This window comes from Micrasema longulum, unplaced genomic scaffold (assembly GCF_059751315.1).
Source record: "Micrasema longulum isolate JH-2025_06_02 unplaced genomic scaffold, ASM5975131v1 h1tg000571l, whole genome shotgun sequence".
NCBI lineage: Eukaryota > Metazoa > Arthropoda > Insecta > Trichoptera > Brachycentridae > Micrasema > Micrasema longulum.
Genome location: NW_028277767.1, coordinates 787996 through 814237, shown reverse-complemented (window position 1 = coordinate 814237; position 26242 = coordinate 787996). Strand labels below are relative to the sequence as shown.

At 31.0% G+C, this 26242-nt stretch overlaps 1 protein-coding gene across 4 annotated transcripts in view; it reads right to left on the bottom strand.

Annotated features, from left to right (window-relative positions):
- The window catches only part of spir (spire type actin nucleation factor), a 264272-nt gene that overhangs the window by 39801 nt on the left and 198229 nt on the right, over nt 1-26242 (bottom strand). For 2 of the 4 annotated variants that reach the window (XM_088228251.1, XM_088228252.1), the window contains exons 6-8: nt 24053-24225; nt 21549-21612; nt 17990-18104 (exon numbers count right to left, since the gene is read on the bottom strand). In XM_088228251.1, coding sequence (XP_088084377.1) covers nt 17990-18104; nt 21549-21612; nt 24053-24225 — 352 coding nt within the window. Of the gene's footprint in view, nt 1-5573; nt 5892-15501; nt 15850-17989; nt 18105-21548; nt 21613-24052; nt 24226-26242 lie in introns of those variants that run through there. The other 2 variants (XM_088228254.1, XM_088228253.1) reach the window with 2 other exon arrangements.

Below are 26242 nucleotides of genomic sequence, written 5' to 3'. Positions count from 1 at the left end.
AGTACAGTAACCAAATATTAACTAAAAAAATCTCTGTGAAGTAAACAGTAAGACAATAATTTGGAAATTTATAATAAATATAGTTTTTTTTTTTTAACACAAATTTCGGTTTGTTTTTATTTTCCTAGACATGAATAAAATACGGCTCCAAGTAGCTGTTTTGCTAACGTGTTTTGCGTGCATACAAGTTAATGTTATCTCTAGGAAAATTCTAAGGTAGGTTATCACTGAAAAAAGGCTATTAAATTTAATAAATAAATAAAAGTTCATGGATTTGTGGTATAAAAAAACTGCAATTTAAATTTTGATTCAATGTTATTGTAATTGACTCTGTGTGGTTTCTGTGAAATATCTCTATACATCAAGCAAAATTATTACGCAAATGATATATTATTTCATCGTGAGAAAATAGGGACAATATGCGGTAAAAATATTGTGTGCATGACATACACGCTTAATGCCTAATGTGATGTTGAATTTCGTAATTATGAATAGGTTTGTGTGGATCAGTTGTAGGTAGATTATTATTTTATTTAACTACGTTATTTAAATCACGCCACAGCTGTAGCACAGCGCATTTCCATATTAATCCATGCATATCGATTGAGGGGTTAATTTTAACAGAAAGGTAAGTCAAATAACCCCCAATAGTGTATTATTCTCAGAATAATGACAAAACAGAAACTATTTAACCGCACTTAATTTTTGCATTTAAACACATAATAATTGAATAAAAACAATCGCAGTTTTAGTGTTTTCGATTTTAAAAAAACGTAAAATTAAATTACCAGACCTAAAAGTTCAATTTTCTTCCGTTCCATTGTAATTTCAATTAAGTAACATAATGACTTGTGTGAGATGAAATGATGGCAAAATAAGAAATATTTTTGCCCATATAAACAAAGATCTTATTAAAAACGTCTTGGGAAACTTGTTTTCCTGGGAAACATTGCCTTCATTTACGTTAATCAGTTACGTTCGTTACAATTCAACGTGACGTCATTCAATTTGCATCGCATTTATTTTACAAAATGCAATAGAACAGATAATATCACATATGTTAGAAGAATTCTTTAAAAATACTTATTTTTTATTAAAAAGTTACCATCTTTGAAAAAAGGAGATAATTTTTTATCGGTTAAATGATGAAAATATTTTGAATCCATATAAAATTGAATGTGCTGTAGTTATGCAATGATTATTATTTGTGTCGTGAATTCCACACCACAACATCATTACAACTTCATACTGCGTCAGAGTTTGAATGACACAACTGTTTGCGGCCGGGATGAAAGTAAACTTCTTCGGAGTGAAGTGCAAGAGGGAGGTATGCGCGTGCGGTTAGAGAAAGTCGTCGGGAGAAGGAGGACACTGAGGAGAGAGTTAGCCAAACGTGTCGGTAACCTTCGGTCCCGGGCCGGCAGTAGGAGCGGTCGCGGGCCGCGTCCACCGCGGGCTCGTCGGGCGACGGCGCGGGGGGCGGCAGGCCCTCCACGGGGCCCGCCGGCAGCAGCCTGCGCCCTCCGGACTCCTTCATCCCCGGGTCGAACTGGTCGCGCGGGAGTCGGGTCGAGCGCCGCCGCACGCGGGGACTGGCCGTTGACTGGTGACTGGCGAGGGGTGTAAACAGAGCGTCCGCGCCCGCGCCCGACGGCGGTTCTCGCGCCTGCGCCCCGCTGCCCCGTTTTACACCCAAATGTCAAAGGGCGCGGAAAGCATCAAACTTTCGGAATAAAAAGCCTCCTTAACGACTAAACGCAGTAATTTTATCAATAAATTTTATTTACAATCTCGAAATTTACAGCAACAAGTAAAACAAATAAAAAAAATGGTTGAATATTTATAAGGAAATGCAGACTGAAAATGTAGATTATTTAAAAATAGTGTGGGTGAAAAATTTATTTTAAATGCCACCAAACGCGATTATTTTAAGCAAATCGAAATCCTTCGCAATTCAAAAATGGTAGTACAATACTTTAAGCTATTTTCTTTTACCTTAAATCTACGTTATTATCATCGCGCTAATGAAAACATCATAAAAAGGATAACATCATGGAACTTGCAAATGGTATTATGAACTAATCAAATAATTTATTAAAACATATAACACATTTTAAAAAAAAACAACATTGACGTATCTCGGTTTCCTTGTATCTGCCACCGATAATTTATGATCAGAAGAGAAAGTAGAGGTGACGTGATCGTGGTAAGATTGTAATTTTACAACAAAATACAGTAGTAAAAAGACGCCAGAAACTGTTATGAAAATGAACACAGATTCGATTACTTTTGGACACTCGATCATCATAATATATTAATTAGACGCATAATACGGCGAGCTGTTGAAGCGTGACCGGAAGATGGAAGATGGAAGATGGAGGATTGCTCACTATGGCGTCGATATAATACCAGTTTCTAGTGTCAGGTATCGAAATATGGTTTTGGTAGAAAGGATCGACAAAAATAAAAGTAAAACAAGATCGCCTCTTACTTTCTCCGTAAGTGCGGTCGTGGTCTGTGAACCTACTGCAACTCTCCGTTCGTATTTCCTCAACAATTGCAATATAAACCAATCACCCAGAATACTTCCACTACCTGATATTACCTCACTCACCTCACTCTGCAACAGACATCTCGGAATTATATATCTGTAATATTACGTATAAAAGCTTTAATTCATTTTTATTATTTCTATATATTTTAACTACCTACACATTTTTTTTCTTTAAAATCAGTAAATTAAAATTAACGAGAGAGCTAATTTTAATTTAGTTATTTTACAATGACAAAAAAAAACAATAATCAACGTAGTCAATTTATTAATTATTTTTAAAACGTTAAATATCACACAAAAAAAAAACTCGCACACATGCACTTCTATGAACTAATATCTAACTGAACTGGGTTTTTATAATTGTATTTATGTGAAAAACTGATTTGGCTTTTTTTAATGTTTTTTTTTATAATGTTGTGTATATTTTTTTGTACTCTTTTATTATTTTTTTATGATTTTATTTTTGTACTTTTTCTTTAATACAATTGTACAGACAAAATTAGAAAATTCAATTACTAGAATTTTTACTCGGCTTTTTTCGGGATCAAGTTAAACTTATTTACAATAAAAAAAAAATGCCTTGTTATTTTTTTTATAGATGTATAATTTTTACCCTGATCTTAGAATATTGATGAATTTTGAAATATCACGACGCTACGATTTAACGTTAGTAGGTTGTAGTTTATACCGAAAAAATCCATTAAAAAATTAGTTTGAAAACAGCACGGTTAATCGTAAAATTGTATTTCAACTGTTGATTATAAATTTCATGTCGCTACGATTTACTGTTAAAATGTTTGATTCTACAACAAAAAAAACAATTTTGCTTGAAAACAGCACAGTAAATCTAAAAACGGCATTTTGAATGATGATTTAAATTTCACATCGATATTATAAGAATTCATGTGACAGACAAAAACAAACAAACTTTATTTTCATTTTTGTAATGTAGATTAAAGTATAAGACACAGTTGTAAAAATATTAATAAAAGTGAGCAATTCGACTTTAATTTCATTGCTATACATACTCGTATATAAAATTAATTCCTATTATCATTTACGTTTGCTTTAAAACCAGATCAAATAACTTAAAAATCAGTACGTTTTGTTGATTGACGGTTTAAAATTATACGATTTATAAAACAATATTTTAATAAACTGTCAGTTTGAAAAAATCCAATCAAATAAAAAAAAGATACCAAAAAGTTATTGCAATATCATTTTGTCATTTTAATGAAATGAAATAATACAGAAAAAACAATACTCGTACATATTTAAAAATACGCAAATTTGAAATGGAAGATGCTCTGGGCCCCGATTACAATGGGAAGTTATCATTTATCTTCAATTTTAACTACAAAGTAAAATTAAGTTTTCTGTATGAAAAGCAGAATGCGCATACATTTTTTTCTTCTAAACATGTTCAATTATAGGTTACCGACGAAGATACTTTAAATGTTCATGCAAATATAGTCATTTTCATACACAATTATCGTTTTTTTTTTTTAAAGACAGTTGAAGATAACTCTGTTAACTACCCATTGTAATCGGGGCCCTGGTAATATTTACCCTCGAAAGTCATCAATCGATAACTTTGTTAATTGACACATTGCAACAAATATGGAGAACATTTTAGAAAAGGAAAAAAAAAAAAAAGGGCTTATGACATGTCATTGGCTGGTTTATAAGTGTAATAAGTAAGACCATTAGATAATCTGCTGAGAATCTGAATGCACTTAGTCATGATGCAATAACAATTCTATAAATGTGTTACAATTATTTAAAAGACAATTTTACTCCTTAAAGATTGCAAAACTATTAGTTATATTCATTAATTAGTGTTTTAATAGTTTTCGGCGTTTTGATCTCATTACTAAACCATTACCTTTATCTTTACTCACGGTCTGGTCCATTCAAATCTTGACCTTATAATATTTCATAACAGTAAATTACGAATTACTAGCTTAAATAATATATACCAGCTTTTGTGCTAAGGCCTTGAAGGTTTGTAAGTAAAATGAATTATTTTTTACACTTTCTGAAGCGATCATTACCGACTGTTCCATTAAAAATAAAAGAAAATCGTTATTGAACTTTTAATATGTTTTGAACAATATTAAAACCTCAGAGTAAAGTTGCGCTACAGATGTAGATACGCCATTTCACTCTATTGCATAGAACAAAAGCGGATTAACAGACGTGTGATGGACAGTTTCGTCGCTGCGCTTGCGATTCTCGACCTGAGTACCTACGGCCCATCGTTTTGCCGTAAACTGTAGCTAACTTCGAAATTGATAATCCTGGAATGATTTTGTCCGTATGGGCGGATCTATAGCGGTAGTGCCTTATTACTCTGAGATTGAACCGATGTGTTATACTTCAAAAGTTGTGCGGAGAAAAACAGTAAGGAAAACGAGATAAGAAAATAAAGATTTACATAATAATATTTATTTGAATTTATGCATGACGTCACTAACAATATTTATTGGATATACATTTAACTACATGTACGTAGAACATCTTTGAAAAGGGAATATTCAAACAGACAGAATGACGAATGTTACACTACGTATAAAGTGGCCACTTAAACTAGCCAATGATAGATCATAAGCCCGGTAAATACCTAGACTTCCATATTCTCTTCTCAAAGATGTTCTACATCTCTGCTGCGATATGTTAATCCTAATAAAACTCATGGGGGTGAAATCCAGTCCTCGTCTTAAAACGTTTGGACTAACTGAAATACCTATTGTTTACTGGATAAATTTTGTTTCCCATATAATTGATTTAATACGTCATACATTCAGTAGATTTCAAAAATAGGTGATTTTTTCCATTCATAAAATTAATTAATAGAATACGTTTGATTAAACCTAAGATATTTTTGCTGTATTAATTACAAGTTTAAATACGTAATTTTGTACATTCTATCAATAACTTTATGTGGATTAAATAAATGATAAATTCATATATTAGTAAAATATTGTTATTAACAAAGTAAATAAAGCATTTTCATTACCTAATACCATGTCCATAGTCATTTTCACGTTTTGATTAATCCAAATGATTGTTTATCAAGACATAAAACATTTTTATATCAGTACACAAATAATTAAATGTTTTTTGTTAATTCAACATTTGTTTTTCAATACGAACATTTTAAGAATAAGCATTTACACTGTCAATAGAACTTATAAGAAAACAACACAATTGTATCAATAGACCAGTAAATCAAATAACACTGAATGAAAGAATTAGAATATTATAAAATGATTTAAACAGAAATTCGCGGCCGAAATTAGAGTGGTAACACAGAACATGTACGGGTAGGTACGCTGTGTGAGAAACAACTAACGAACTATCGAATTCACCGAGTAAAGAAAAGGCTTCACCGCTGCGAGCCTCAACATTATGTTGTGACCGCACGTCAGAACATCGCGGAGCTAAACGATATTTCTGTTTTTGTTTATTGTTGTTTAAGTACAGGTTGTTTGTGGAGAACAAATATGATTGCATTTTAACAGTATCTTAACTACAACTCATAATACTATATTTATTTGCAATGGAGCATATAACATCCACAAATCGCCTCCGGACTTCACCGTTAAAACATAGCCATTTTAGATATAAGAAATACCGGTATCTAAATAATTTTATCAGGATTTTGTAATTAGCATATTATTATTCAAAAGCGTAAGGTGAATATCCTACGTTTCCGATTGTATCCTACTTATTTATAGTACGCCCTGAGATTTATTATATTAATAATTTATATAATATAATACATCTTTCTATTATAAAAAATAATACATTTTACGGTGTATCGAATAAAAAAACCCTTTCAAAAGTAAAATAATGTTCACTAAAAGTCATTTTTAGCTATATATTCATATTACATAAAATCTTATATATGTCAAAGTTGAATCATATAACATTCATTGCAAATCTCACTTAAATAATTTGTAGTATTGGGGTCCTTTTTTAATTAATGATGCTTAAACATTAAAAAATGATATTTATTAAAAAAATATGCTACCTTCTTTCAAGAACAAACGACTTTTTTCATCTTAAAATTTTAACAACATTTACAAATAATACAACCAGAAAAAAAAAGAATTTCATCGAAATTTTTATCAAAATCATTACCTAAATAAATTAAAGAGTTTTATTTAAAAAAATATCACTATTATAAAAGTTTCAATTAAATGACTTCCCGTAAAACAGTGCGTCTTTTATGTGCAAATTTTTGTGCTTTTGTTTTGTTTATGTGCTGTTTTCAACGTATGTAATAAATTAACAATAATGCATTTGAAATTATTTATGTACAACTTCTTATACTTCTTTGCTTCTTAGTACAGCACATTATAAAGACATTATGTTCCACTATCAGAGATAATAAATATTAAATTATTTTATTTTCAATACTGTCAAAAAGTACGGTTACCCTAGTTACGCTTTGCGGAGTGGAGTTACCACTACATTAGTGTGGTATGAAGAAAGGAACAAGAAACAAGACGAAGATAGACTCGGACCGGATCAACATTGGGCCCCAAATACCTTACCGACATCCTCGACTCCGTGTAAAAACACTAAACATTATTAAGAGCCATACATAAAAATAATGGTCGAACTCCACGATTACTTTAAAATTAAAACAAAAATATTCCAAAAGAAAACTACTTCATAATTGCTTTCATTTATTTATATAATATTATCATACTCCCGTCTCTGAGCGGATTGAAGAAGAATGCAGCTCTAGGTGTGAAATAAAGACCCTAGACGTGAATTTTTTCCTCGGTGGCTACTTATTTAGGTAAAATTCCTGGGTAAAGGCGCACTCAAGTTGCAAAATTGATTACTACCTACTATATTATTTAGAATTTGTGAACATGTCGTCGAAACATCTGTTTAATACGAGTACTATGCAGTCTTTCTCAAATAAAAAAGATAAAACCGTAAATAGTTTAGATTTAACACTGCTACATATTTACAGATCAATGAATCCAGCAAAAATCAGTCTACCTCGTAGTGTAATATTTAGTACGTTTGCATACCATACAATATGCACGAGGTCTCGGATTCCCGTCAACGTGAAGACGCCATTCACAGAAAATTGTGCTTTCATATTTTATAGGCAGTGGACTGGCAACTGAAGTATAAAAGTGATCATCTTTTCTTGGTGAAACCAAAAATTGCGGTACACGGCAATTGAAGTAATGTTATGTATTTATTTCAAATAGTTGTACAAATAAACTTTGAAAACCTGATTATACCTTGACTATCAAACAGTGTATAAACAAAACTAATTTCAAAAACAAAACATTGTTATAAAATCCAGACGTTTTCCAATATGATAGCTCAGCATCGGTACAGCTTTCCAGATGAACCAATGCAGTGCCTTACCAACCATTAGCTGCAGATAAAGGAATGATGATGTTGATGACACATCGTATGACCAGTAAAACGAGCCACTGAGGACCAAGATAAATGAAAAAGGTGATGCAAGAGTTTGTTATGCAAGTAAATCAATCACAGGGATAGAAACCAAAATAAGACGTCATTTTTATATTTTAACGTGCCGCAAGGTATTGCTATGGCAGTTCCCAGCAGGTCGCGAAATTTAAGGCAATTTTTAAAAACTCTCATTTGAACTTATTATTTTTTATTGGATAATTTGTTTATTTACCCTTACGAATAACACAAATAGTGTATATTTTTTTTATTCATACTCTGTTGTTGATAATACTATTTTTTAAATCCTTTGAAAAGTTTATCAGAGTCTTTTGTTTAGTTTGATCTGGTAGTTTATTGTATAATTTCAGTCCTTGATTTATTAGTCTAGATTGTCCTTGTCTCGTTTTGGAATGTAGTTTGTAATATTATTCGGATGGTCTTGTATTATGTCCATGTTTATTACATTTTTTTTCAAGTTTTAGTTCTTTGTCTACAATAATATCAGTGGCTAACTTATGAATACATTTTTAATAATTTCTCTTCTCCGAGTGTGCGAAATCTAAAATCGTTCGGAATACTTAGCCTCGACGCGTAAACCGCGTACAAAAGCACGCGTCTTCAAGCGCTATTTTTGTATGGCCGGCTCTCCGAGCGCGGAAACGGAGAGCGCGTCAACGCGCTCATAGCGCTTAACAGGTAAAGCTTAATTTACATGTATATGTTACTATATACATATATCCATCTCCCATATATATATGGAAGATATTTATATATTTATATATATATATATATATATATGGGAGTTAAAGCAGGCAATTTTGGAAAATTAATATTTTGTTTTCAATTTCTTTTTTTATACATGTATTTATCAATTTTTAACAATAACGTATTAACAGTCGTAATATACATACTGATCGTTCTATAGTTATTTCGGAAAACCCTGAAAAACGTAAGAATTTCCTTTGGTGGAGTTTGACCATTGTTATTCTAAATACCCCATATAGACACCATACTACGAATATTTCTACGTTAGTTTCAAGTTCCTCTCCGTACCACTTTCATTCAACAAAAAAATACTTGATTTGTACGATGTGGATTGTCAATATCTTTAGTCGAATTCAACAGTTAAAATGGGCAATTTTTTGCTAGCGGGTGACCGGTTTCCACTTGCGAAAGGAAACGAAGGCAACACTGAAAGATTTTTTATTTGTGTTGATTCGATACATTCGAAAATTTATTATATTAAACTAAATAATATTTGATAAACCCGTTTTGAGTAAGGAATAATTCATTTCCACAAAATTAATGGGTTTAGATCATACTAATAAAAACATACAATTTTCAAATTGTTTTAATGGGATTTTTTATTGGTTTAATGAGCAAATCCAATATCCTTCCACTATTCCTTTCCACTATCTTCTTGTTTTGTCCATATCTATCTTATTTTAATATATAGTATATTTATTATTTATATAGTTTAAAATTCAAGCCGTCGTCGCTTTATTACAGTATTATTTAGTGAATACATATAATTGGATGGCAGGCTCTACTATGTATACATTTTATATAGTTTTTAAAAAATATATATTAATTTTACCTGTACATCTGTTTGTATTCAAAATAAATAAAATAAAATAAAATTTCCGGTATAAAGTTCAAACGCATTTAATATTTAAGTAGGAAATTATATTTTTTCAAAGTCTTATTCTATGAACGAATTGAGATTTTTATCTTATTCCTAAATGTTTTTTAAATGAGAAATATTTTTGATTAATTTCCGTATTTTTTGCCCTTAGGAGAACAAATATATTTTTTGAAGAAGGCAACAACTACAGCATAATTTAATTTTATGATACTTGACAAGCACATGTTCATAAAATAGAAGCAGAATCACTTTTTAAATTAATTATTTAGCAAAAAATTGTGACGAATGTTGGAAAACGTGCTTGAATGTTTGTTTACAGCGAATAACGTATTAATAACACGACAGTATTACACGTCACAGTCTGAAAATTGAATGTCAATGATTTTCCTCGGAGACTACGAGCTAAACGAGATACTCACGTAGGTAATTCGAGACGATATGTGAATATAAGAAATAAAGTTAATACTGAACATAAGCACGTTGCAATGTGGCTGGCGTGAGAGCCCTTAGAAATTACTCGGAGTACGCATTTATATACTATAATATACTCGAGGGGGATAATGTTTTCATATTATATCTACACATACCTGTAAAGGGTAGTTTCTAGCCACTCTAACCGACTTCGAACTAGTGCAAGTAGAACAAAAAATATGGTTAATTTCATTACTAGTGTACAGAAAGCCTTGTCAATCCGAACTGATTGGGACTCGGGTTGACATAAGTATTTAATAAAAATCCATAGTAATATTTATTCATTAATAAATAGATAATAAAATTAATTTCAAAAATAAATAGATTATACAAAAAACTAATATTTGAATTTGAAACACGAACTTTGTGACTTTACCTAATATTTTCTTTGTGTAAAATCAGTACATAAATGTAATCTGCCGACCGGAATCAGAACAGGACCGTTACTTTGTAAAGGCTTAAAAATAAACTAACACTAAATATTTTAATTTTTTACCAAATAACAAGTAGATGACAAAGGAACAGTCTTGATCTGAAGCAGGTAGGCAGATTAAATGTACGTCGTAATTTTACACAAAGTTAATATTATAAATTGTTTCAGCCGGATGAATCTCACCCACGTGATAAAGGTTTCAGCGATTTTACTTCACAAAAGTCAACAGATGGAAGAATTTAGGAAAACTGGATATTTAAACATAGGCAGAATGGTGAATGTTACACAGTGTGTAAAGTGGCCACTTAAACCAGCCGACAATTGGACAATTGGACAATTGGCCCTGTAAATGCCTAGACTTCCATAATTCCTTCTCGAAAATGTTTTCCCTCTGTTGCAACAAATTTATAACATTGTTTATATGATAATAAAATAGCTTATTTCCTTCTGTGCCATCGATGAAGCGCGTTTTGGCAGCCAAATTCCGTAAATTTCTTATGTAAATCAATCGCGATATTAAAGTTTCGTGGCGTTCGATTGAATAGCTCTGATTGAGGAGGTTCTACTGCATATGTGGTTTAATTTATATACATATACCTATTCATATCTACCTCAAAACATTACATCGCAAGAGGTATTGTTTATTGTTGTGAAATAAAAATAAATAAATTGATAGTAAATTTAACACCTGACGATGAATAGACCTGAATAATCTGAAAAAAGGTCTTATTTTTTTTCAAAACTCACGTGAAACTTAAAAATCGACGTCTATTAATTACAATAAATTTAACCGCAAGCCGCGCAACAACTTTAGCAGTGAATTATTATGAAACAGAGAGACACTGAAAAATACTGAATTGCGGGAATTTCATCTGGAATTGAATATGAATATTATTTGTTTAAATAATTTTTAAAATAAATGTCAAACATAGGCACATTGTTTAATAATATTGTTATCTTATTTAGTTGATATTTGCTTTCAACTTATTTTTAAATACAAGGACATCAATAATTATGTTCTAATAAACATGTCAGATAGTATGAACACGCCAAATAGAAAATCACAATATGGGGGCGTACATATTTTATTAACATACGCGTAAGTAAAACTATAAAAATAAATAATTATATTTCCAGTGCTAAACTAGGGGGCAAGAAAGACCCTTTATACATAATATAGACATTGTAGTAACAACATTGCTATAGTCCTTAAAAAATAGCTTGATTAGAATAACAGTTCTTAGCAAAAGTGACGACATAACTTTGTAGTATCGTCTAAGGAGTGATTTATATTAGCACACGAAAAATCTTTCGTATCTGGCATGTTAGTTTTTTTTTTATACAGTGCTTGACATATAACATAATTATATAAAATCAACTTTAAAACTAAAAAAAACTAAAAGAAACCTAATAATTAACGACGTTCTTACAAGGTTACGTCATTTTGCAAAAATGTTAGAGATGGACAAATTGATAAATGTAAATCGATCGAAAAAAAAAACATTTGATGTAGTTCATGAAAAAAGTATGAAATGTCTTTTTTTTAAGTGAATAATTGTCTTTAACACACTATATTAAGCTTGTTTTTGCGTTTTTATATCAATTTTTGGAAACAGAGTTTCATGTTTAAATGAAAAAAATGATAAAATCGATTTGATTGGTACCTGATCAGTGATCGGTACTTTCCATCACTAGGCACATTAGTTTGGCAGCTGTCAATTTAATCAAGCTATATTTTAAGGACTATAAGCGGATTTTATTAGCACATTTTAAAAACGTTTTTGTAAATTACTACATTTTTTTTAAATTGCAGTTTTGAATTATCAAACGTGTTTTTTTAAACAGTTTCTTTGGAATACATATGCTTTAAGAGAAAAAAAACTTTTTTTTTATCTGAAGAACACATACAGAGATTGGTGTACCAATACAATGCTCTAGGCGTCATTATTACGCATTTTTGTAATTAAACCGATCGAGTTGGTTCGATTGAATTTGTGTATAACAATGCATTGTTTTGTGTCTGTGAATGTTTAATTCGTTATTAGTGACATATCTAGGTATAAGCAACTAATCATTGGTAAAAAAAAACATCCATTCGCACCCCAGGAATAACAGTGGCACGCTTCAAAAAACGCATATTCACAGGAGAGCAGTTACACGCACACAACCGCGCTATCAGTAAACTTCCCACTTCTGCCCTATAGATTTATGTGTTTTCAGAAATAACAATGATCATTGTGCCACTGTTATTGAATTTGAGTTTTAAAAAATACAAGGCAACACTGTCATTTTTGTAAGGGAATATTTCTGCATACTCATAACTCAAAAACGTGCAAAGTAATACATACTTCACTTGTGAAGATTAAGATGTAATTTCTGGCTTTCGTAGCGAATTCAGATGCAAAAAATCATATGTAAGTCGTTAATGTTTTTGATACTGATAATTGATGTTTAATAATGTCGGCATCGTGGTGTAGTGGTCAGCGCGTTTGCCTACCAAGAGGTCACTGGTTCGATTCCCGGCAGGGTTGACATGAAATATTTGTACTAGAATATTTCATAGTACCTCTAGACTTGTACCTGAGCGTAAGACTGATCATCGTACCTTCATGTAAAAAAATATAAAAAAAATAAAAAATGATCAAGATACACTGCGATTGGTGTACCAATGCAGAGTATGCAATTTAGGGGCGGAAAGGGAATGATGATGATGAATAGTGTTGATGATTTTTTTCTAGTTTATTATGCCGTGCACTTTTTGTCTCGTTTGCCGAATCGACGTTTTGGACAGCATTGCAGCGTCCTTCATCTGGACATTGGTATCTTAAAATTGTATTTTAACAGTGAACTTTATATTAAAACGACTGCTTCTAAATCACTAACTTTGATAATGGACTGTAGACATAACCTTGGTGGCCCCCGCATTGTTTCATACATTTAAATGTATTGTAATATTATTAATCGCTCTAAAATTTATAATCTACATTCAAGTTTTTTTTGCGTTATTCTTCGCCATTACAATTTAATGTTGGCTATGATCAGATTTTAGATAAGTTATACCAGCAACATACATAACATTTTTAAATCTATCAACATCAATATTTTATTCAGAATCAATAATGATTTTCGTATTAAAATTTAAAATAGGCTTCCAAACGCGCTTTATTTATTTTACGTGCATTCATGCGTTTAGTGTGCATCAATGCATTAAGTGTGCTCATAGTATGTCAATTTCTGGTTTTACCGATATTTCTGTTACTTTTGAACATTTAAAAAATATATTAAAGTTCCTTTTTTTGTCAAATTTAGTTATAAATAACCAATTACGTATAAATCTGTTATATAGAGCGTCATTCGATCTTCGAACCTCTCCGGAGCTCCGAGAACTGAGAACTACAATCCGACTCTTTCTACAATTTTATAAACTAATTTAAATACTTCAATTCTTAATAGTAATAATACGCCATCCGCTTATAGAGCTGACAATACGGACCAAAACCATTGTAAGATTATCAATTACGAAGTTAGCTACAGTTTGCAGCAATACAACGGGCCGTAGGTACTGAGGCCGAGAATTGCAAACGCAAACCGAAACCGACCGTTACATGTTTGCTGTTAAACCAAAAATTTGGAACGCTTTTGTCCTATACAATAGAGTGAATGGGTGTCTCTATAAGCAGGTTTATTCACGAATTATTACTCTTGAGTTCAATATAGTAGTTATCCACGTGTAGGGAAGACTATACACTTTTATAATCAAAATCCAAGCGTTGCTAGGTTACGGAATTTAAAAAAAAACGGAAGCCTTAGGTAGTAAAGTGTAATTACAAAAATTAGGACTTTTTAAATATCACTGACGCTTAGTCTAACTTCTAAATGAGTAGGTATCATAATTTTATCTACGTCGCATTGTATTAAGATATAACACGTGACTAACATTTACATATTTTCCGAGTATATTTGTTTATATATTTATTATTTCACAAATTGTATCTACTTCGAAAAATTAAACTGAAGTGAACATGACGTACACAAGTAAAAAATTTCTTTTGTTTTTATCAATACATTTTAAAACACATTTAAAAAAACTAAATAAAATCCCACATCAAGAAAGAGACAAGCTCTTGCTGCGGGATTATGCACGAATTTTCAGGGTCCATAACACGAAATTGCGGAGAATATTTTTTTCATTGTGTACATTTAAAAATAATATTTCAATGAATGTATGGAAACCGTATTTTTCAATTTAAAAAAAAATCCAGTTCAAAAACGTATTTTACCAATGAAGCAATAAGCATCGGTCACGGACCAGGAAAACGGCTGGATAGGGCGCAGTAGGGGTTTGTGGAAGGCATGCTAGTCGGAGACATTAAGGATTGTCTCGATTTTGATTATAAAAAAAAAAACATTTAAAAAATGTGTTTTTGAAAAATAATAATATAATTATTTTAAAAGTATAGGTACCTCGAGGAATGTTACTCCGAAGTTTCGCAGTCTGGCCCTTAAACACAGTGTATACTATACTACAGTAAAATGCTAATAAATACATATTTCACAAATATGTATAAAATGGTGCAACAAATTAAAATTCAGTTTTGTATTATTCGCATATTCTGTGCTTCGAGAATTGCAAACAAGAAAGCATAAATAAATCTAAATAAAAATAAACATTTTTTTTAATGCGTGGTATGTAAGATAGAAAACATATCCAAAGCCATATTTTACTGTAAAACAAACTTTATTATTGAGCTCTTTTGTTTTTATAGTTTCTTCAAGATACGTTACGCGACAACTATTAAGAAGTTGTAGCACGTAATAAGTTTATTTTTAAAATTACAGTTCACAGATTTGAACCTAATTTATATATTCCCATTGTAATGAGTAACCTTTAATTCGGAAAAAGTGTAAAAATACAGAAATAAAAAAAAAAAAAAAACTAAGTTAGCGTCATCTATACATTTATTCCGTTAATTTTACAAACACTGAGAATGAGCGGAGATTTAAACCGCATTAAAACAAACATGTTTCTAGATTTCAACAATAGATGTCGGTAGAAATATCACAGATCCAACAATATTGAATGATATAATTAACATAACAATATATTAAATTCCAAAATGTACGTATACGTTTAATACAAACCTTTGAAGAAAAAAATAAATTAAAATAAAAACGTTATTTGAATGTGAATTATGATGTGAATACTCCAAATATTTATATTAATTCCAGGGGCTGGGTAGGAGGGCGGTGGAGAGGGTGAAGAGATTTTGTGGCAGGGGTGGAGGGAAGGATCTAGAATATTAAAAAAAGGTTTTTTTTTTAGCAAGGAATTTAGAAAATAAGATGTAGTGATAAAAGTTAGTTACTCAAATATTAAATAAAAGATTGAGAATAAAATAAAAGACAAGCTGATTTTTTCAATGTATCTTAAAATATTATAAATATTTTCAGGTGCTTCCCTAGCAGAAGAAATAATTCTGGAATCTCGTCTAATATCAATAAATTTTGAGCTTTACAAATAGTCAACAGGTGGCGTGAGCGGTACGAATATAAGTTAATATTTCCATGCTAATAAATTAAAACATGCATGCTCAAACACAGGCAGAATGCAGAACGTTAATACAGAGAGTTTAACCAGCTAATCATAAGACCTGCCATTATACTTTAGACTGCCATATTTTCTTTTTTAAAAAATCTCCACCAATGACATTCTTTTAATTTGTCATTAAAAATTTAAACTAAAATTAAATATTTTAATTTGAAATGTATTTAATAAAATTAGTATGAATGACCTTCGTTAAAAATAGCAAAAACGCTAGCCACATTACGGGAGCTAAGTGTTGGGTTTAGTAATAAAAAAAGAAAAGATTAGTCTCACGCTTCTGATCGAATCTAGATACCATAAAATATGACGATGAAAATAACATTAAAAAAAAAAAAAACATGTTGACTTTGCCGCGAATCAAACCCGAGACCTCATGCTTAGTAGGCATATCTTGCTCTAACCGAATTCTTTTTCCAGGATTCTTACATAAGAGAAGAACAAAACAGAACAAAAACAGGCTGTATCTATATATATTATATATGAATAAATGTTTGTTTGTCCGCGATAAACTATAAAAAACTACTGGACTGATTTACGGGATGTTTTGCAAAATGATCAGCGTTGTCTTGGGAAGGTTGAAAGCTATTAAAATCTTTGATCTGCCAATAAGAAAAAAAGTAGGGGGCTAAATTCGTATTTAAGGTTCAGTTGTTTAATAATTAGTAATAGCTTACAAACGAAAGAAATTGTAACAATAAGTTTGGCAAGATATTCTTTTTTGTATGGTAAAAGTGATTAAGTAGGTAGGTACTTTTGATTTTTGACTTTTACTAATGATCAAACAACCCGACCCGTTTTTATGGTTACGTTTAGAGAGTGGTTCAAATTAATACCGATAGGTACTGCTGTTGTTTTAACAATTATTAGATTTATTTACATTCTGACTTTTATATTAAATCTTGTGAAGTTTGGTAATGTTGATTTTTTTATGTTTTGTCAATTCCGTAATGCTCAATATCAGTTTGGACGATGTGAGCGTTCAAGTTTTTTTTTATGGAAGATGTAATTGGCGACGCGGTTTTGCTGGAAATGGGTTGAGACATTTAAATCGATTTCAAAGGTAAACAGAGATAAAGATTGTGAAATAAAATAATTGACTTTAATTACAAGAGGGCCGAAGCCTAGCAAAAAATAAGAATATTTATTTTGAGAAAGGAAGGATGTACCTGTTTCTGTACCAGAAAACCTACGACGACCTTTTAAGAAGCAGAAAGCAAACCGAAATCACAAATTTTCAAAGAAGGCGGAAAGTTTTAATAGGAAAGAAAACATTCAATTGTGTCATTTCTGATGCATAAGATAAACATGTTTTATAGGGTTTATTCCGATAAAAAAAAGTATTTAATATTACAACTAAATACGATTATTTATATAAATTTAATACATATATTTACATTAACGTTTCCCATTACGTAAAAGAAAAAACAATTCTTGTGTACATAATGGGGAGTGATGTCTTAAAGTAATTTGTTTATTTTATTTTTAACTATAAATATTTTTAGTATAACATATAAATTACAAAAAATAAATAAACGGTGTTTTTAATCAGTGCTATACAAAAAAGAATTATAAATATAACTTGTCGCTTCTTTCTTTAATATATGTTGCTTACTGCACTTTTTATTTACTTTGTTAATTTCATTAAAGACAAATATTCCTGTGTACGTATAATGATGTTGTGCCATAGTTGTATTTAATTTTGGAATTAAGATATTACCTGCTGTTTTAGGGCGCGTACTTACTTTTTGTGGTATATATATTTAATTATAGCAATTGCAAAGCATTCCCGAGTTTGGCAAGTTTTCCATTAATAATAAGGTGACTTACTTTTGACTTTGTGTGACGTGGGCTTCAATGATTGTCCTCTCTTAATTGAGTCCAGAAGTTGTTCTCTCGGGGTGGCTGGTCTGGCTGCCGCGGGGGGTAGTTTTCGTTCGGAAGCCTAAAGGATAAAATTAAAATTAATTACCTAATCATTTTCCGACAAAACATATATTATTTTTATTCATAATTTTAAGACCCGTGGGTTACATGAACATTTTATAAGGTCAAGTTATATCTCATCTGGTTAGTACAAAGGTATAGTCATCATTTGCTTTTTATATTGATTTAAATTTGTCTCTACTATAATTTTTCATGTTGTCAGAAAAGTAATCGTATACGAGTTAATTTGTGGATATTGAGAAATAATAATATTAAATATTTTAAAGCCGCTGTTTTTTATAGAATGTATGTTTCTTAGGATAATCATCACAATCATTTAAATATCTGCACAAAATGGTGCATAAGGCAGTAAAATTGGTATACCAATCGCAGCGTTTGTTTAATCATTTTTGTTCCATAAAGGTAAGACGATCAGACTGACGCCTCAGGTGGCATTCAAAGAACTATGAAATATTAAAGCGTAGAAACAATTTTTCAAGTAAATGCTTCACATCAACCATCAATATTAATTATCAAAAGAAAATATATTTGAAATTAATATGATGTACGCAATAAAAATAATACAGTCTCAAAAGACAGATAAATTTACTTTGCCTTGTGTTTAAGTAAATACAGGTTTTTTTTTTAAAACAAAAAAAAAATATGTTTACTTAGGTTGAGCATTTCCTGTATTTTACGCGCAGGATATTATTAAAGTCCAGAAAATATTTAGATTTATGCGGAACAATTGGAATTGACGAGATACTTTAAGATGAACACATTCCTTCTGACAAAAATATGGAATGCAAAATACAATAGGGAGCCAAAAAATTTCTAAACTAAAAATAGTTAACAATATTTTGAGTTTGTCCAAATTTTTGTAGACAAGGACTGGATTCAACTCCCTGGGGAGCTGTTTATATTAACATATTACAACAGAGATGAAGAACATTTAAGAAAAGGTAATATAGAAGTCTAGGCATCTACAGGGCTTATGACCTGTCAATGGCTGGTTTAAGTGGCCACTTTACACACTGTGTAACATTCACCATTCTGCCTATATTTGAACATCTATATTACTTTAATTCTTTCATCTGCTGATGTTTGTGAAGTTAAGGTTTCAGCTCTTTAACTTCACAAACATCAACAGATGAAATAATTGAAGGATATTTCGCTTTGTTAAAACGGTCCTCAATTATTGTTGACCCCGCCATATACCTCTGGGCCTGCCACACACTCGACGAGTGGCATGGGAAGTAGCGAGGAAAAGAGGCAGAGACATAGTGTGGCAACATTACTCGTCATGCCGCACATCATGCTCTTTGTCGTGCCCACCGCTCCCGATTTTATAGGTTTTTGAGCGCGAGTCAAAGGACCGGCAATATAAGCGCAAGTGGTTGGCCACATAATCGCGGGGTCGCAGTACGCATGTGGTACGTATCGAGCGCTCGCACAAGACGCACGCGTCATTTTTGAATGATGTATATTTCTTTGTCTGACATTTATATAATGAGCTATACTAAATAAGCATAGCGCGCACGCTGTCACAGTTTCATCGTCTATTGTATAGAAATACAAATGACAAGTGCGAAGCGTCGCGATTAATTGCGCGAGTAGAGCAGTTTGTGGGCGGAGAGGGCAACATCGAGCGAGAGGGCGGCAACGCGAGGGGCAAAGTGAGGAGCAGCGCAAGGAGCATAGTGTGGTGGGGCTATTAGCTTTATTCTACACTATTTTAATACAATATTTGTTCGAAAGTTTATCATGAGGACATTCAGCAGTAACTGTCAACACTGAACACTGGCTGATTCATTTAAAAATAAATAATGCCAAAAACGGCCAATGCAAACGCCACATGTGCTATGTGATACATAATATGTCAACGGTATCCTATCAAAGAAAAATAGTCCTTCGGAAATAATGTTCGAAATATTAGTTTCCAAATAGAGAATTTTCAAATAATATTTGTAATCTGCAAGCTTTTTCTAATACTAAAAAAGCTGACTTTGGTTAAAGATGTAAAATATGGTGTACTTTTTTGTATGGAGTAATAAACTGAGGTAATCGGCTATTTTCATCGTTCACTAAGAACGGGCTGGGCGCTGGGCGCACTTCATAGATATTTTTTGTAGGAAGATATAAACGGTAGTGTGGAGCTTTATAATAAATAACGATTATTTTATTTATTTTCCCATAAACATATTTACTATAAAACATTTTTATCGAAAGTCAAATATAATGGTAAGCTGTGCATAATCGCTTATTTTGACGATTCTCCCCTGCCTGTGCACCATCAGATGCAGATTAGTGAATAAAGATGATGTTAATGGAAACGTCGTCAATTTTTCCAGATTAAGAAAAGCTTTACTTAAAACTGATTTAAAAAATGGAGCCTTATTTAAAATGCAAAATGATGTTTTATTGATGTATTTATTTTTATACGCGGCACGCAGTGCCTTTTATCATACAAAAATACACACTGTGTAGAAATAAACACTAAATATACGAAAAAATTAAGTTTATTTGTCAATATTAATAATTAAAGAAAATGTGACGTACATAGGTTATGTATTTATTGAATAGGAAATTAGAAGAACCTGCTGACAAATTATAGGTAAGCAATTTAGATTCAATTTAACATTTTATATGCACCAATAATTATATATAAAAATAAGACTTAGCCCATAAAATTATTATAGTCCAGAAACCGCGTACGCGCATCAAACTGAAGCCAAATAAACTACTCATATATGAGTAGTTTTACGTTTTGGCCATTAGTTACTTTGTAGACGTCGGCGTCTCTTAGTACGCAACTGCCGAATGAAATACAATTACGCCTAGTTGTGTCGTTTGTCAAAATACTACTGGGATTAAAAGGAAAAGGGATGGGATCACATTTCATGCCTATAAGTAGAGAAATTATTTAAGAATTGGATTATTTTACCGTCTGTCAGATTGTCAAATAAAACAGGTGTACATTTTGTAAGTATTGCCAGGGTGGTCGAAATTTTACCCGGCTTTCTTTTCTTACCGAATTTGATAGCCTTTTGGACACAATGCGATGTATGCAAACTTGATTCTACGCGCCTTCTCTTATATAATAATTCTTTGATTTAGCCTTTAGCTTTTAAAGGGCACCAGACTAATAAGTAAATAAATGAATAATAAGCTACATGATACATGGGGTATTTAAACTGTCTTAACATGTCGTGATTATGATTGATTCATTAAATAATTTGTAACTCGATTCTGGTCTAAAAACTGAAAGACGAAAACCCGAAATCCAGATAGATGGTTTAATAAAACCTGTTCAACACCGGATGCTTGACTTTGAGAAATTAATGAATCAATAAAATCGCATTGATTTATATCGATTATAGCATTCGATGCCTTGTTTAGATAGAGAGTTGATTAATAAAATAAGTTTTACATGACAGGTAAAAAATAAATGTGTGGAACATACCTTTTTTAGTGGAGGTCGACTTCGTATGAATTCTAGGATCATGGCGTGGGCGTCTTGCTTTACTCTGAAAACAATATTACATCGTTTAATTACCTTTACCCCGGGCCCCGATTACAATGGGAAGTTAACATTTATCTTCAATTTTATCTACAAAGGAAATTAAGTGTTCCGTATGAAAAGCAGAATATGCATACATTTTTTTCTTCTAAACATGTTCAATTATAGGTTCCCAACGAAGAAACTTTAAATGTTCATGCAAATATATTCATTTTCGTACACAAATATCGGTTTTTCTTTATAGACAGTCGAAGATAACTCTGTTGACTTCCCATTGTAATCGGGGCCCAGGGGTGCACTGGTGCTGGACTGTTCCGCCGCACTGTTCGGCACTGGTTTTAGGGGGAAAAAAACTTGTAAAATATGTTTTACCAATAGTGGAAAAATCATGTAAGGAGCGTTATAACTGCTTGGCATTCTTATTTATATGTAATAAATTATTTCGATATTTTACAGAACTACAATTGGTACTGATTAAGTGCTGAAAAGTATCCAAGTCTCATTGTTTTGGTTCATGAAGTGAATCACACATTATAATAATCTCTAGGATTAATTTTAGTATTTATTGTTTGTAAATTATGTGATTTTTCATTATTTTTGTGATTTTTTTTTCTAAACCCTCACATCAGTCAGGAAATGAAAATTTAAAGACATTTTTAAAAAAGTTACTTTTAAATGATGAAAGAAGCATAAGTAACTCCCAGGCTATCCCCAATAATCTACCACAGAAAGCAAAAAAAAAAGAAAAAAAGGAATCCGGCACTGTATTTTTTGCGAGTGCACCCCTGATTTACTATCAAAGTTAGTCCACGATTTCCATATTTTAACCTCGCGTACTAGCAAATCATCTAAATTCAAACATCATGGTAATCAGGTAAGTCTAAATAAATAATTATATTAAATTAATTTACTTTTAAAATCAAGATTTTTCGCATTAAAATTACTGCTTAATTATTACGTTTTTTCACTAAATCATTTCATTAAATATACTCACCGTGAGAAACGGTTATAAAATGGAAAAGCGTTATGATTATTTTTATGTAAAAAGAGAAGGAACAAACTGGCTGTGGTCCCGTGGTAGCGTCCGGGACTCACAAATCAGAGATCCGAGGTTCGAACCCCGCTCTACCACCGCCTAATTTCCCTATTCAAATCGTGTAAATCAGAAGAACGCAAATATTTCATTTTATAAAACAAAAGTGTCCTACTTAAAAGTAGGACAAACATTTTTTTCTTATTTTTGATGATATTTTTTTAATAACTAGGTACTAAATAATTTTAAATTCCGTCTTACCATTTATAAATAAACACACATACCTATCTTAGTAAAATATTTCTCGGAATTATTTTCAAAAAAATAAAATGTGGAGCAGTACCAAACTTTAATTTAATGTTCAAATCTATAATATGATGGACAGTATAACAATCAACTAACAATTCATCGCAGCTTTAATATCGTTTGATTATTTATTCTCTAAAATTCTGGATACGTTTACACATTAATATGCGAATAATATTTTTTTCATCGAGAAGGCATAAATTTCAACCGACATGATTACTGAGATTTGCATACTAGGCTGACGACGTGCTCGTTAAAGTGAATAATGTATACCTAGTTCCAATGGTAAAAACACATGGCATAACACGAAGAAAAGTTTTATCTGAACATGATATGAGTTTGGGCAAACGGTATTTTTTTACAAAAAAATAAATTGAATGTAATATTATTGAAGGAGTTGAAAAGTTATCATACAATTTTCAGGATTGGAAAACATTAGATTATTATATTGAAATAAACAATGTCAGTGTCTTAAGAATTATTTGAAAAAAAATGTTTTTAAATAATTCCTAAAATTTCGATATTTTATTATTCTAAAGCATCATTTTTTTGTATAAATAACACTGTACTCCGATTCACGAAGTCTGGCGGCTGACAACCCTTTACTAATTAAAGTCCTTCCTGAAATCCCCTGAAAATTTTGTCGGAACCCCACAGGTCAGCTTTTTGGTGGATGTGCCCTTGAGTTGAAACGCACTTCATTCCATTAAGAAACCAATGTTTTTTTTAAAATTAAGGTTTTTTAAAAAACAAATACGATATATGGTACCTTTTTGAAACAAATAGATATAAACATCTTATTCGAAATTTTATAAAAAACTGTTTTCCTAAAAAGTTAAGACTGACTGACTAATGTAATGCGGTTTCAGGCAATGGCCAATAAACCATTTGTTATTCTCAGAACCAGACAACTAAGGTTGTGATTTCTACTGTATCAACTTAATAACAATGAATTTATAATTTAAGCCTATCGATATCGAGCTGATCATGCCCATGTGATCATAGAATATTATTACTGATTTTAAGTAAAATATTAGAATACATTATCAAAACTGGACGGATCAAATAAACGGACGTTTAATTAAATTTATCAAAATATATGAATTACCTTGGGGGAATATTCCCATCCACCTTGCGGAGCTTGAAGCGACGTGATCTGATATCGTCCATGAGAATCTCATACGGAGTCAACTCGTACTCTATCGGTGTCCTTGAGAAGCTGATCTTCTTCAGCTTTACTCCCATTCTCAATTCGCCAATAACTTGCATCCAAAACCGCGCCTGTGCCGTCAAATAATAATACATTAGTAATTTAAACGATATAATTGTTATATTATAAATATTCGCAAAGAAAACATTATTTAATAGCACACAAACTAATGCGTGGCTTGAATTTGATATATTATGTACATACAATGAATGTTCCCGCTATAGAAATAACTTTTGTTCACTTTCGCTTTTTTAAGTAGGCATGGCCAGAAACATTCTGAGACTGAGGACTAGGTGTGATTTATCTAGGACTAGGTCACCATCCTTTTTTCACCTGTTAAATAACTAATATCTTAATCCGAAAAACCATTTAGGCATCTACATATTTTTGTACAATAAAAATATGCCGGACTTGGTAAATTAATACAATTTCAATATCTTTAAAGTTATTTTTGTACTAGTTTTTATTATAAGACTACTTTATTTCTAAAAATACAGTTTTTTGTATTATATATTGTATGTTACACTTTTTTTTTTAGTAAAAAGAAATATTAGCGTTCTTATAATTTACCCAAATATTTCAATGTTGATGGTCATTTTCAATGAGTTGTAAATAACTCGACTTTATATTACTTTTTTTTTAAATGTAAATAAATAAAATAACCTTATTTTCAAAAAAATAATGACCGTATCAAATATTCACGTAGTATAAAAAAGTATTATTTTAATGTATAGTTTATAAAAAAATGCGTAATGCGCATTTATGAATGTAATTTAATATAATTTAAATTTTTAAATATTATATAAAAATTGAGTCTTGATTTTGCTAACAGAAGAGTCAACATAAATTTGCTATGTACACTATGAGCAAACGAGTGCATTGTGAGATCATTGAAAAAAGAAAACCATACAATACACAGTTTTATACATTACGCACATTACACACATTAATAATGGGTACGTACTTGCAATGCCAGCCATATCCTACGGTTAGACTATAAAAAATAAAATATATGGTTTTTTAGAGCAAGTTTAAAAATCATTTTTTACTTGGGAAATATAACTGTAAAATTTAAACAAATGACCAAGTCACGTGAGCAATACTCTCACGTTTGTTTATATCGTATTTATTTCTAAAAATTCTGATGGTATTATACATTCAGGAATTATACAAAATTTTATTCGTCATGGCGACAGCTAAATGAGCAAATAAAAAAATGTCGCTGACAATGAATGCTTTAAACATTTACTATCTCAATGAACAAAGTTAATTATCAAATAATACACATAATGAGAATTTCTTAAATTGTTCATGAACTCTTCACACTTTGAATCACATATTCGACGTATTTTTTTGATACTAGAACCGTGGTAAATATTAATGACAACATTTATAAAAGGAAATAGACATTAGATTGTCGCTAACGTAAGTCACTAATCTGACTGATTTAATGAATTGTTTACTTCCTTAATGGTAGTCAAATTTGTACCACCTGGAAAAGAGTTTTCAATAAAAAATTATTAAAAAAAATTAGAATGAAATAATCATAGAATAGTCATTTAAATAAATAGTTGTGCCTGCAAAATTTAAAAGAATGTGCTTGAAAATCCCTCTGCAAAGGTGCTGTAACGTCGTGTTACAGTAAGCAAAAGAGGAGGTATAATGAAATAAAGGTATTCAAAAATAAATATTACACATGACATTTATTATTTTATTTTTATTTTTATTTATTTTATTTATTTATTTATTTTATTTTATTTGGGAAATCAACAGTTCTACATACACATTTTTAGTAAACAAACAGATATAGTGTATAAACTCAGAACTAATAACAGATTTCCACATAGTATACAAAGTTAGTAAAGAAAATATATTACATATCAAATAAATACATACAATTTATACATATAAAAATGTTATTTTTATGTATCTAATTTTGTTGTAACAGAGAGGGAAAACATTTTCGAGAAGGGAATATGGAAGTCTACGCATTAACAGGGCTTATAACATGTCATTGGCTGGTTCAAGCGGCCACTTTATACACAGCGTAACATTTACCATTCTGCCTATGTTTAGACATCCAACTTT